Source organism: Ambystoma mexicanum, chromosome 7p, assembly GCF_040938575.1.
Source record: "Ambystoma mexicanum isolate Mex_15411 chromosome 7p, UKY_AmexF1_1, whole genome shotgun sequence".
NCBI classification, from domain to species: domain Eukaryota; kingdom Metazoa; phylum Chordata; class Amphibia; order Caudata; family Ambystomatidae; genus Ambystoma; species Ambystoma mexicanum.
This window is the reverse complement of record NC_090939.1, coordinates 841,102,885-841,117,294: the sequence shown is the minus strand read 5'-3', so window position 1 is coordinate 841,117,294 and position 14,410 is coordinate 841,102,885. Positions and strand designations below refer to the sequence as shown.

The following is a 14,410-nucleotide window of genomic DNA, read 5'->3' as shown; positions in this document are numbered from 1 at the left end:
TTCTTCTTCGGCAGTTTGTGTGTCACTTGTTGAGGCTTAGCCCAAGCGCTAAGGACCGGTCCTCTGGGAATCCTTCCAAGGTCACGAGAAACTCCAGCAAAGTCAGGGAACACCGTCTCACTAGTCGTCAGCAACTTCACCTGCTCGTTCCAGTCTCTGCTAGCATCTTTGCTAGTCGGTAAGGCCATAGATGCTTTCATCCTTGCTTCGAGTAGCTTTCTTTTGTCCTCAAGCGTTATAAGTTCCAAATTTACCACTTCCTTTCCAGGTGGTAAATTAGATGTTAAAGAGATCACTTGGCATGTTCTAGATGACATCCGCGTATCGTCAGGAAGTATCGTTTCATTATTGTGTACATTAGAAGACATCATGGGGGACCGCTTACAATCGCCTATGGCCTGGTCGGTCATCGACTGTAGGTTGTTCTGTGATTGTACCAATACAACTGAGTGGCCCGCATGAGTGGCCAATGGTGGTAAAATCTCTTCTGCTGTTGATACTTGGAGCACAGCCAATGACCGTTCGTGATCATTTATCATTGCGTTGTTGCACGAATCTTCATCCTCATAGGTTGAGACATTTATCAGAGTGTCAGATATGTCACTAGTACGGGTATAAGAGACATTTAAGGCCTTGGCTGTGTTTAAACTGCTTTTTTCAGTTTGATTGCAAGCTGTTGGAACTACGTTTGTGGACACACCGTTCACCCTTATGTCCAAACTTTTGAGGTTTCTCAGAAACTTAAGCGACTTAATGTTACGTCTCTTAGCTTTCTTTTTTGGTTGATTTTTAGTCTTCATTCCAAGGGTCTCATTTGCAGAGCTGTTGGCTTTGCTCGTCTTTTGTAAGTCACCAGCGGGTTTAAAAATAGCAAATATCCCAGTGGGTTCAGCCTCGCTGTTCTTCGTAGCCTGAGATGGGGCGAAGAATTGCTGCTTTTGAGCGATGACTTCCTTCGATGTAGATGGTCTTTGTGGATCTTGTAGGGCTGAGTTAGACGCGTCATGGGCCTCTAGAATTGCTTTAGCAAAGCCAGACTTCAGACTCGTTACTTCACTATTAATTGAAGTATGAGTTTTTGTAGCGGTCGCACAACATTCATTATATCCATCCAAGCAGGCAATAGAATGGTCCTCGAGCACAATCGACTTAACGTGCGTCTGTTGGTCAGAGGTATCTACTGTTGACATCTGTACATCACTTACAGTTTTTTGCGTTTGACACTTATGGCAATAAGGATACTTTAATTGTTCTTCGTATTCTTTTTTTTTGTGAAATATTTTCAAGGCCTCTTTAGCAACCTCTGCCAGTAGTTTTTTATCAATGTTAGCATTTGTGACTTGATTTAAGAGTGCGGCCTCTGTTATGTTAGTCTTCCTAATCATCTCTTCCACCATATTCCTGGTTTCAGACATTTCTTTTCCAAAGTTTACAGAGTTATTGGACAATCTACAGACCCCTGCAGACAAGTCTTTGATCGTGTCATTTAGACTTTCATATAGTTTGAGAAAAGGAGCAATCGATAAGTTTAGTGAGGACATTATCAGGGCCTGTAAATCTTGCATTGACGGTAAGTTCCTTGCAAGTTCAGGCATGGTTGCTTTGCTAGGCACGCCTTTCTTTTTATAAACAGGCCGTCTAATTTTAGGGTAGGGCCGCTCCATCAGCGAGGAATCTGAAGACTCATATCCAGCGAAGATGTCTCTAGATGCTACATCCGAGTTACGAGAGTCGTGCTCAGATTCCAAGGGCAGGGTGCAGTAAGGTGAAGTGCTGTACACAAGCCTTTTAGCTTTCTTATTTTGAGAGCATCTTAAACTGGGTGAGAGGCTTTCCTCACGTCTCGTGCGTTTCATCAGGCAACCAGCTTCATTCTTCTTTTGTTTCTCAAGTAGAGAATGAGCCCCACTGGCAGTTTGACAACACTCGCTTTCTAAGTCAGCCTTTTTGACATCAACGTTACGTTTGCCAGTTTTGACCTTAGATGTTCTTTGTTGATTTATGCGAGTGAGATCAGCCAGCAATTTGTTTACCACTTCTAGCGAGTTTCTTCGTTCTCTACCCTGAACTATATCAGTATCAGTGGTGGAATGAATATGCGCTATATCTCTATGTTGATGAAGAACTCCAGAACCTTCTAAAGGTCCACTAAACACAACATCATCACAGCCTATAGACAGTTGCGGAGCGTCATCTACGGGCCCAGTGAAGGATCGTGCAATTTCTAGAGTCTCCGAATCACAACACTGAAACGACTTTTTGGTAGTCTCTGTTTCGCAAGAAGCTCCCTCAGTAATACAGTTCAGGGAGTCAGCATTCAGCAACCGTCGGCGAAACTCACATGGCACCGAACCAACCGATTCTGCTATAATATAGGGGATGCCCAACTCTTGAGAGTCAATACTTAAGGGGTTAGAAGAACCGGAATGCTCAATCACCGATGTGGGCAAATGACCAGTGACAAACTTCTTGCCATTGAAGTTTTTCGGATTTGCATCACACGTATCTGAACCGTCCAGCACACAGGCCAGCTTTGCCAACTTTACTCCAACCACCTGTTCAGCAGCACGCGTTGTAGGCGTATCGCTCACATCCGACACATCAGACAATACTCTACAGGACTTGGGAGACAGATCGAGCATCGGGCTTAACAAAGGGCTTAACAACGTCTGCTGTGTAGGATGCACCACTTTAGCTACAAGTGCGGGTTCAGGGATGATAAATTGAACACAGGCGTGCGTGTTAGCACTTACTTGTTGGAGAGTGGCAGAGGACTTTTCCGTGGAAACATGAGTTGTGTTGGATGTGTTAGAAGACAGTTCAGCTGGGTCTTCTAGTACATGGCTTGCAGTTTCAGCCCAGGCAGCCATATTAGCCTTGCCTCGTGTTTCCATTGTGGCTGCTTCGAACCTCCGCTGCGCCCGAGTTTTGGGCGAAAGGACCACCTTCGTCATCTTTTCGAGGGAGTGCACGAGGCCTCGCACTCCTCAACCTCCTAAGACTCCCAAGACTCAGCACCGACTCCGCGTCCGCTCCGCGGAAGGCTCGGGTCTTTCTGTGCTCTCGACACGCCCACAGCCGAGTCTGGAAACAGGCAGCAGTAAGGACACACTGCAAAAAAACAGAGCGAACAGGGAATCACTCCGGTCACTCCCAAGACTCAGCACCGACTCTGCGTCCGCTCCGCGGAAGGCTCGGGTCTTTCTGTGCTCTCGACACGCCCACAGCCGAGTCTGGAAACAGGCAGCAGTAAGGACACACTGCAAAAAAACAGAGCGAACAGGGAATCACTCCGGTCACTCCCAAGACTCAGCACCGACTCCGCGTCCGCTCCGCGGAAGGCTCGGGTCTTTCTGCGCTCTCGACACGCCCACAGCCGAGTCTGGAAACGGGCAGCAGTAAGGACACACTGCAAAAAAACAGAGCGAACAGGGAATCACTCCGGTCACTCCCAAGACTCAGCACCGACTCCGCGTCCGCTCCGCGGAAGGCTCGGGTCTTTCTGCGCTCTCGACACGCCCACAGCCGAGTCTGGAAACAGGCAGCAGTAAGGACACACTGCAAAAAAACAGAGCGAACAGGGAATCACTCCGGTCACTCCCAAGACTCAGCACCGACTCCGTGTCCGCTCCGCGGAAGGCTCGGGTCTTTCTGCGCTCTCGACACGCCCACAGCCGAGTCTGGAAACAGGCAGCAGTAAGGACACACTGCAAAAAAACAGAGCGAACAGGGAATCACTCCGGTCACTCCCAAGACTCAGCACCGACTCCGACTGGCCTAAGTATGCAAATATTGATCGAAGGTGTCGCTTCTGTAATTTTGATATGGAATCTCTAAAGCACTTGATTATGTCATGCCCGAGCCTTGGGAAAGAACGAGGACGGCTTTTTTCACCGATTATTCATAATATTAGTTCAAGGAGTCTGGAAAACTGGTGGGAAATGTTCTTTGAAGCCTCCAACCGAACTGTACTGTTCAATTTGATAACCTTCCTCCAGGTCATAAAAACAAGATTGGATTTGAAGGAACTAAGGAACTCTTAGACCATAGTCCCCTTTCCTCCATACGTCCCATCATCCTCCCCCCCCCCAATAATACTGGTGTCGGTTCATAGACATAATTTCGAATACAAAATATTCGAAAGTCAAAAAGTCGAAAAAAAAGTCGAAAAAAAAATGTCGAATTTTTTTTTAATGACGTTTTTTTTTCGAAATGGGGGGGTTCCCCCCAACCCCCCTTTTTTTTATTTTTACCTATTTTTTTCACAGAAACTAGAGCCAAAAAATAAATATCGAGAAAAAAAACAATTCGACATTTTTTTTTTCGACATTTTTGATTCGACTTTTTTTACTTTCGAAATTATGTTTTCGAAATTATGACTGGACACCACTGGTGTCATTAGGCAATGCTGATCATTGTCGACGCATCAATGGGGACTGAGGAGCGGCGCCAGTGGGCGGAGTCAGGTGAGTGCATGCTCCCAGGGCCGCGCCCCCGCACGCCTCTAAATTTAAAGGGAAAGATTTTTTCTGGTGAAAAAGGTTCCGTCTCCCGTCCCTCGTGAGGGACGTCCATATAATAAGGAGGAAAGGGGACTATGGACTAAGAGAACGTTAGTCACTACGGTAACTATTAATTTATTAACCACTTCATAGGTTTCAATTTATCAATCTCAAAAAGCTGAAGACCTAAGTTAGCCCTGTCTGGATTCAAAGCTGTGTTCTAATATTGATCAGTGATGGCAGGAATAATTGCTCAGCTCACTGAGCTGTCTTTATGGCTGATTGTTCTCCAGTAGCTACAGAAGGTCACCATCTTATTTGTTTACTGTAAGTGCTTTAACATGTTGGCAAACAGCATTTGGTTTAAACGGAGTACTGTTGTTATAGACACCTGCCACAAATATGCTGCTTCTGCCTCTCTTCAGTCTTTAGCTATCTGCAACTAAACATTATTCATTACAGAGTTTCTTTACAGATATCTTTCAATATTCACCACAGAATGCCAACTCATGTTTACTTAGCACCCTTTTGGGAGAGGTGATGGTGGTGTAGGCGTGGATAGGCTCTGGAGCTACTGTCACTGCTAAAGTAGCCTCTAACTCGACATTGCCATTTGGTTTAGAATAGTTGTTCTCTATGTTAAGCTCTTGGATTAATATTTGGTGTGGGCCAGTTGCGAAGGCAGCTTTCGGTGCCAGGGGAGGGGCAGATAGCTCCTGAAGGGGCCTCTAGGAAGCCCTTTGGGTCTAGCGGAGCACAAACTGGAACAAAGAAGCAAAGTAGGTCCCGCACATGCGCACTGGAGCCAAAGAGCTACTAATGCAGCTCCCCAAAAAATGTGCATGTGCTGGGGACCCATTAGCTCCTCCTTGCACATTCAAACATTTTATCTATTTATTTTTATTTGTGTACCGCGCACACATAACTAAAGGAGACAAAACAAACAAGCAGAGAAGGACCAGAGCATAGAACTGGGAAACTCAGTCAGAACTAAGCTTGAAGAGATGGGTTTTAATGGCCTTTTTGACGGAAGCATAGTTGTCACTAAGGCATATGGGAGCAGGAAGAGAGTTCCAAAGAAGAGGAGCTTGGACTTTGAAAGTTGTGCTGTCAAAACGACTCAATTTGAATTTTGGCTGGATCAATGTAGGTGCAAGAGATGAACATGCAGTATCCCAGCCTCCATCCCCAATGGGACATGGAAGGCTGGGGAAGCAAAACCTCCCTGGCCTTGCATGGCCCATTGGACTTGTGTGGCTGGGGCACACTTATAAAAGGAAATTGTGTTTCTGATTGACAGTTCAAGCCAGCCCAGGAGCGCTCCCTCGGCTGCAACAGGCAGCTGAAGGTATGCTACTGGCCTAGCATGAATCCTGCGTGATGGGCGAGGGCTCAGGAGGGTCTTATGGTCGATCTGCTCCTGTTTAAATCACATGATTTAAAATAACCATTACCAGCATACGTAGGTTAGTTACATTAAATCGCATGCATGAAGCCGCTGTCACAACCTTTTTACGCCTTTAATGGCCACTTTACATCACGTGCATGAAGGTTGAAGCTCTTCATGCATGTCATGTAAAGTGGCCATTACTGGCATAAAAAGGAAAGCTATCTAGGCCGGTAATGGTCACATTAAATCAAATGCACGAGGACACACAACCAATCAATGGCGGCATTCTCTGCAGGGGATTTACAGTTACCGACCATAGGTTTGTCACTGTAAATCCCTTGCACAGATGCTACAAAACATGCACACCCTGATCCTAATATAAGCACGCATACATACATAGACGCACAGCTACTCACATTCAAACATACACGTACAGTCAAACATACATACATTCATAACTTTCGCATGCATGCATACATACAAGTGCGTGCACTTACCTCAGGTATTTTGGCTGGGGCAACGCCCGGCATGACGAGGCAGCAGCACGCTGGCCAAATTTAGACGAACTGCGATGGCACGGCCCAGAAGGACGTGAATCCCTGACACGTGTCGCCGCCGTGCAGACCACAACACCAACGTGGTTTCTGTGGCAAACCTGTGAGTGGCATGCTGCGCGGCAGAGGACACATGCCAGCCAGTACAGATATTTTTTTTTTTAAACTGAGTGGCACGCTGTCCTGTGCGGCGCAGCACGCCACTCGCAGAAGTTTTTATTTTTATTTTATCGGCGCCCCGCCAGGCTTGGATTCACACTAGGCACCAGGGAGGAGCCTAGAATCTTGAACCCGAGTGCAGTGCCTCTCCCTAGTGTTCTGCTATCTCAAACAAAATTGCTATTGGCCGTGAAGTGCTGCTTTCCTTAGTATCATTTTGCCTCCTAGAAGTAAGTCCATGTTGTCTACGTTTTGTGCTTTTTCTAGTATTACCCGATAGGCGACGCTATCTTCTTGCAGGATTCAAGCTAAGATTAGTGCATCAGGCATTTAGGAGACAGCTGAGGGCCACTCAGCAAATGATTTTAGCACCAAAGAACAGCAAACGAAAACGGTCACTTAGGAATGGCAAACGCTGCCAGAGCCCCGCAAACCCGCAGTTTGTAAACGCAGGAGCTTAAATACTTGGGACACAAAATACTCCCTGTCGAAACTGTCTTTACTCCAATGAGGTAGCACAGAACCAACATCTCCCGGACTAGAAACTAAAACAATGGACTGTGGTGTGGGGTTTTGGGGCACACACGGACATTTTAATTCACTTATTCTCAGCATTGAATGCTCTCAGCGCATGTGACCACTCGTCCATAGTTAGCAGAGGATTCATTTGCAGTCTATTTTGTCGCTTAGTGATGCTTTGATCACCAAACAGTATATGCGGAATCTACTTTAGATCACTTTATTTTCCCAATTGCAGTCTTGATGTAGATAGTAAGTACCTGATTCTTGTTATGGCCCTTAGTAATTCAGTTGTATCCTATCCTTTAATAATAATAATAAACTAGTAACCTACATATCAAAGATGAACATGCCAACATGTGCTCACTGTGGATTTAGCACATTCAAGAGTACCGGCAATTAAGAAAACCTGCAGTTACGGATCTGAAAAATGACGCCTCTGCTCTGCTCTGCTGTCTTAATCCCTAACCCAAGGTATTAGCTGGGCGGCAGTGTGCTGAGACAAGAGGCTTTGTTTGTAAAACTTGGTGCTTGAAAATCTGTTGAAGTACAGTGGTATTCCAGGAGGCCCTCCTCGCTGGATTGCCAGCTACCACCATGGCATGGTGATCACACTGGGCCGCCTCTGCCCTGCTGGTTTACTGGTCCCCCTTCAAACAAATTTCATTTTAGATAATGCAGGGAATTTTGAAGGAAGTAAGCAATGTCGAATTATGTTCAAAAGATTCTCTTCATAGAGGTTGCTTTTTTTGTAATGAGATATCAAATAGGCATGTCCCCAATTCACTCTACCCTTGCCAAGCACTATTGCGACTTCGAATCTAGAAAAGGGACAAAGGAAAGAACCAAAATATAACCCTTCATAATGTGCAGCCAATAGGCCAGAGCAAGCTTCCCTTGACATTAGTGGTCCCCTCTTCTATTCAGAAGTCAATTAAATAATCCGCCTGGATATCCAATTGGCACTCCAAGCCACTTTACCCTCTGCAGGCCTGTACCCCCACTTTTCGACGCAACGCTTCCTTGACTTTTGTTGTGATGATCTTCGCCTGTCAGTCGTGTTCTTACACGTGTAATGATTGATTATGCCACCTATTTTGTTACATTTTACGTGTTTTCTGTGCTATTCGGCCACCAGGTGGCGGTGTTACTTTATTGGTTTTTAGTCATTGAAACCATTAATCTTGGAGCAGAGCCAAGCTGACCTCATGAGCTCTCATCAGAATTATCTTTTGATATTTTCTTTGATTCAGGCATGGTTTATACAGTCGGCTTTTAAAATGCCACGGAGCATGTTCATACGAACAGGTATTAATTGTTAATATACTCCAACGGTTGCTCTTTTAGTGGCCTTTGCAACCGTCACCATGTAGACTGATTTTTGGAACCAAATTGTAGGCATAGCTTGCTCTCGAGCATCTAGCAAGCCCAAGGGGGTGTACATGGCAATGGTTTTATTTCGTTAGTTTGTCCGTTGACATTGACTTGTGCTCTTATGATCATCCAGTGGCAGTGTTCTACTCTTTTCTGGGTGCATACTAATAAACTCCCTGTTGGCCACATGAACCACTTGTCGATTAAACACCCGAATGATAATTGTGGATTTGAAACCTATTCTGTTGCGAGTGTTTTTTATGCAAATCTTGGCTGCGACTGTACACACCGCTTTGTCTCCATCTTGCCTCTGTTTTTTTCATGAAAGTGATCATGAAATTGACTGCACGGCGGGGAACGTGCACAAAATAGGCTGGCTCCAAACATGTTGTTCGCCAGCTCCTTAGTTTTCCAGTCAATAGGATTCTAGAATCTTCTTTAGATAAATGTGTGGTTGACTTAAGTTGTAATACTGTTTTGGGAGAATAAGTGAAACACAAGGTGTATATGAATCGTATAGAGCTGAACAATGCCACACACACGCCGGATTAGAAGTAAAATGGTGACTGTATTTGGCCCCGAGTTTCTGTGTATCTTGTATTATTTCTGCTCCAGGGCGAGCTTAATTACAGGACATGTAACTGAGTGGCGGTTTTGTTTTCCATCTTGGTGTATTTGTATATATTCCTGTAGCTGTGGTCAGATGCTGCTCTGCCAGTGGAGGGTGTGTGCGCGCGCCATGATCTTATGTCTTACACTGACTGCAGCTTGAAGTTGGGCATCCCTATGGGCAACGATCAGGAATATAACCACATACCCAAAGATGGGGGATACTAGAAGGATGAACACATGGCAATATTGTTCATTTCTGCCAGCCAGAAAAAGTCTACCCACCTGGGAAAGCCTTGTTGCAAGTAGCATCTATGTTGTTGCTCTTTTAAGAGCTTTCGTGCTAATTGGTTGACAAGAGGGATGCTGTTGGCATTATTTTGGTGAATCTGTGACCCCCATGTTTAGGTGGGGAAAATCTTAACCATTTAACTCCAAAATGTGAAGCAATATGCTGTGCCGTGTTTGAGATGAAGTAGACGCGTACTGTTAACACGCATTGATAAAGCCAATCGTTGTGGCTGCTGTATAGGCATGCGCCAGGCATAGGAGGTACTCTCGTGCCCTTGTATCAATGCGGTTTACAGGTGGTCTCATCAAAAGCAGTTTAGAATAATACATGTAGAGTTAAATAACTATGATGCATTCATGAAAATGAAGGTAGATGAAGGTAGCATGAATCTTAACCATCGCTGTGGGCAACCCTCCAGACTGTGGTCTTCCATTCTCTGTAATGGCTTGGCAGGGCGAAGGACGATGGTCTGGAGGGTTGCCCATAACGATTGCTGGAAAGTGGTAGTAAAGAATGAGAAACCGAGGAGTAAAAAAGAAAATGCAAGCAAAGTGCGTAGTCTCTCCTGCAACAGTTTGGAGTTTGGAAATACAAGGTTACCTATGTCTGGAGGTGATGGCAGACATGCCTGTCAATTGGCCAATGTCATTTGTGTTGCCTTAAGTCAGTACCGGTTTTGCACATTCCATGCTGGGATTTTTGAGCCCATGTATTCAGTGGGATAAAGAAACCAAGTGCCAGCATGCACTGTGCAAAAGCGGAACTGACCGAAGACATCACACAAAACCATTTGGCAACTATGAACACAGCAAAAAAGCTCATATGTAGTTTGAGATGGGAGGATGCGTGTAATCGCTGTACAAAAATCCCTTTTTTAAATACATGACCCCCCAAATCAAGAAAAATAAAATCTTGGTAGACTAGCTTATAAACAAGCAAGCATTGGAAGAAACTTCGATTCGTTTCAGAAAGTAAGCCCAATTCACATTGAACTCGTAATCTGATGTGCTCCTTTGAGTTGCATAGTTAAATATCATTTCAACAAATTAGCTTAATGGAAATGCACCTTCTGTCATGCTTTCTGGCATGCCCTTAATCTGATACCTGTCGGCAGTTTTTCTTCCAGTGACACTACATGCTAGGAGTCACAGAAGAAAGAACCAACTTCCGGCTTGTGCACAAGGCGCCAACTTGCCGGAGAGGCTGCCCAGCTCAGTTTTCAGCTGGCAGAGGAGTGGGACACCTTAGTGGAATGTAGCCCCATATGTGCATGAAAGAAGGGGAGGCAGAGTTCAGAAAGGGAAGCAAGGTGAGGGAGAAAGGAAGAAATAGTTTATTTTTAGGGAATCTTTGACTGTTACTGGATTGGCAAAGGAGGAAAGAACTGAGGTGATGGTAGGAATGGATTGATAGGAGTAATGATTCAGCCATTGAAATACCTGAAACTGCCATATTCGGTAGTAAGGTGCATTCTGTTTGGATAAATGCTCCACTGGAAAGGAACAACCCACCACAGTACTTCTGTATCCTTACACAAGCCTGTAACCTCTCATTAGAGAAATATTTTGGCAACAGGTAGGTTTGCCCCCTTTCAGCCAACACTACAAATGGGAACCTGGAAGACCATTCTACTATCTGCTAGTTGACCTTCTTGACACGTGGGACAAACATGTTCTTTAAGACGTTACAAAGGCCCATGTGAACTGGCTCTTTTTTTCATAAAGTTGTTGCTTGTACACTACTTTAAACAATTCCGACATGCATGCAAACTTAAGCTTTTCCAATGTGTGCAATGTAACCAATCCGATGTCTAAAAGTGAAATTCTGCATCCAACAGGTGAAATCTGTGCACTGCAAACCTGGCGAGACAGTTGGAGAAGGAGACCTACTCGTGCAGCTGGAGTAAGACGGGTTCCGTTTAAAACACAACCTCCGCTGGATCCTCATTATTTGTGACCAGAGATCACAGAGCGACACAAGTGTTGTCACTGACCACTCCCGGCATCTGATTTTACAAGAATGTATATATTACTCGGATCATGTTATGCTTGCTGCTCTCAGTAGACTCTGCTAATCATGTTGCCAGGTGGTTCTCAGCAATTCAATCAATAATATGTGTACATACAGATTCCTTTTCTGATATGTAATGTTCCAATTGTCAAACACAATTATTTAATTTAAAAATGATTATGCAGTTCCAATTGTCATTATCAAATCACTGTCTTTTATACATTTTAAACAATAAATGTATCACTGGGTCTTGCATTTTTACAAATGATGGTTGTCTACATCTCCCAGTTATTTCTGGCGCAGTCACCTGTGTTTAAACCTAATCAGATTGTCCTATATTGTTGTGTATTAGCTCAACTCACGGTTGCATTCACCCGTATCCATAAAAAGAATGCACATTTCTTTCTTTCCCCATGAGGATCTTTCTGTAGATTAAACCCGGTTAGAAGGATCATGCAGAGTAACAGAATATAAAGATAAAAGTCTAATATATGTTTATGTTGAGTTTATATAGCGCTTTACTCCAAAGGTCTTTACAGTATAAAAACAAGGTACAATAATAAAAGAAGCATTTTTAAAAACATGAAACAAACCAGTGGTACAGTATGCTGAACAATGTACTCAAAAGGAGGGGAAGAGGGAGGGGAGAGGAGGTAGGTGAAGGGGGTCTCAAAGTCAGATTTGAGGTCAGGAGGAGTGGGAGGAAGGGCTGGTGGTTTCAGTATCTAATTTGAGTCAGCGGGAGGAGGGAGGGAAAGAGGTGCAGGGGGTTTGAGGGGGAAGAAGTAGGGAAGGAGAGTCGGGGGTGGGGGGAGTGGAGAAGAAGGGCTTTCAGGGAGGAGCGGACGGATGAGTAGGTGGGGGTGGAGAGGATAGAGAGAGATAGGGAGTTCCAGTGGAGGGGGCCAAGAGTTGGAAGGAGTGCAAGCATGAGGAGGCACAAGGGGCTGGGAGGGGAATGGAAGGGGGGCAGGGGGGTTTGAGGTGGGAGAGAGGTAGGGAAGGAGAGTCAGGGGGGAGTGGAGAAGAAGGGCTTTCTGGGAGGGGCGGAAGGATGAGTAGGTGGGGGTGGACCGGATAGAGAGAGGTAGGGAGTTCCAGTCGAGGGGGATCAATTGTTGGAAGGAGCGGAATGCTGAATCACTTTTTGCAACATTAGGATACAGGCAGTGCTCCAGATAAGATTTTGAAGTGAGTGTTTTGCTCCCTACTTTTTAAAGTTTGGAGTAAAATTATTTTTTAGAGAGTAAAATAGTAAATTCCGATCAGAACGGGCGTATTTTATAAACTAGATAAAATCTGTTTTCCTGTAAAATAGAATGTTTTGTAATAAATATTTCTTTGCACCAGGTTAATCATGCACATAAAAAGACACATTTGTACCTCTTCAAATCAGACAGCAAGACTAAAAGACTTAATTCCTGTGACATAAAGAGTACTACTCGTCCAAACATATCTATGGGACGTTGTGGATGAAAACAGGGGACAGCCTCCTGTGTGTCCTTTTTCCGTTTTTGTTGGAAGTATTTTTACGCCCTATTCTTATTTTCTGGGAGTATTTGCCTATTTTTTTGGGAGTAAAAGTAGCTGATACACAGGGTCACACTGGGCCATAAAATCGTCTCGGGCACCAGTGAATAAGTGGGCCACTGTTGCAACTGGCTATTCATTCCTTTTCTAACACTGTTTGAATAGTACCCAAAGAGGAGTCTTTTGATAAAATGTGATGCAAATTGTGCATTTTAAGGAATATGTATTCAGCAACACTGGTCAAACCTATTAGCCGCATAGTGAAGTACTCCTCAAACTGGTCCACTTTGGCCAAAAAAGTGTCCCAGTTTGACCCAAAAAACTGTCCCACAACAGCTTTTTGTGTTTTTGGTTCGGCCATGGGCCTATTGCCCTATATGCCAGTCCAAGCATGCTGATACAAACCTTGTCTGTAGGTACAGGTTTACCAGCCAAATCAGATTTTTTCTTTTTGTTCTCCAAAGTCTGCCTTCTCCTCAGTGCACATTTATTCTCAGCCAGATCGTGTTTCATGTCTTACATCTTCTTTTTTGGTTAGAAAAATGTTAGATGGCCACCAGGGGGCGCAGGCAAGATGCTTGCCTGATTGCAGGGATCCAGCCTCTGTCCTGCATAAATGAGTAGTGATAGCAGAGTTTGAGGCCTGGGACCTTTGCAGAGAGGTTCTTCGGGATAGCAGAGTTGTAGCGGCACCAGCACACCAAGTTTGAGGCGACCTCAGCCCGTGGCAAGGGTTTTCAGAGCAACTGAGGTGGAGGCGCGCTCCACAGGCTCTACATGCAGTGAAGCAGGCCGGGGAACCACGGGAGGCGGACCCCGACTGCAGCGCTCCCTGTTGAGTCAGACGGGACACCTGAGGCCAAAGAAGAGATAAGAGCCCACACAGGGAGCGCAGAGAGTGGGGCGAACCCTGGCGGCTCCACCGCCCAGGAGGCCCAGCAATGAGCAGGAGACAGGGACCCACACAGGGAGTGCAGTGAGTGGAATGGCCCAGATGGCTCCCCCCCAACTGGTCCTGCAGAGCGGCGGTGGAGGGATCCAGACAGGAAGAGCACAAGAGTGGAGGAGAGGAGGAGCTGGCAGTGAACAGGCCACCACATGGCACAAGGCACACAGGGGCAGGCCCCATGAGACTAGAAGGGGATACCAGGCGATCAGGAGGCCACCCCAAGCGGATACCCATTGAAAGTTGAGGGGGGAATGACAGGCACCGCAGTGCTCCCAAATGCAGTTCAACTGAGGGCAGGGGGACATGTGGAGGAGGCCAGCAAGGGGGAACCAAGGCTGCATAGGGGGGGGGGGGCAAAGATCCTGCAGGGCAGCCAGCACCCCATAGAGGAAACAGGCGCCACAGTAAAAAGGGGGACCCAGCAGAGTGACACTGCCTCGAACCCAAGGTGTCACCGAGGGATCCTGAATAAGGGGTGAATGCATGTGTTGGGGGCACTAACCCCAGAGGTCCTTGAGTACT

At 45.6% G+C, this 14,410-nt stretch overlaps 1 protein-coding gene across 1 annotated transcript in view; it reads left to right on the top strand.

The window, feature by feature from the left end:
• Positions 1–11,677, top strand: part of PCCA (propionyl-CoA carboxylase subunit alpha) — a 3,020,006-nt gene extending 3,008,329 nt beyond the window's left edge. The window contains exon 24 of the mRNA XM_069637005.1: positions 11,237–11,677. Within this exon, the coding sequence (XP_069493106.1) occupies positions 11,237–11,305 (69 nt within the window). The 3' untranslated portion in view covers positions 11,306–11,677. The remainder of the gene's footprint in view (positions 1–11,236) is intronic.
• Positions 11,678–14,410: the final 2,733 nt, after the last annotated feature.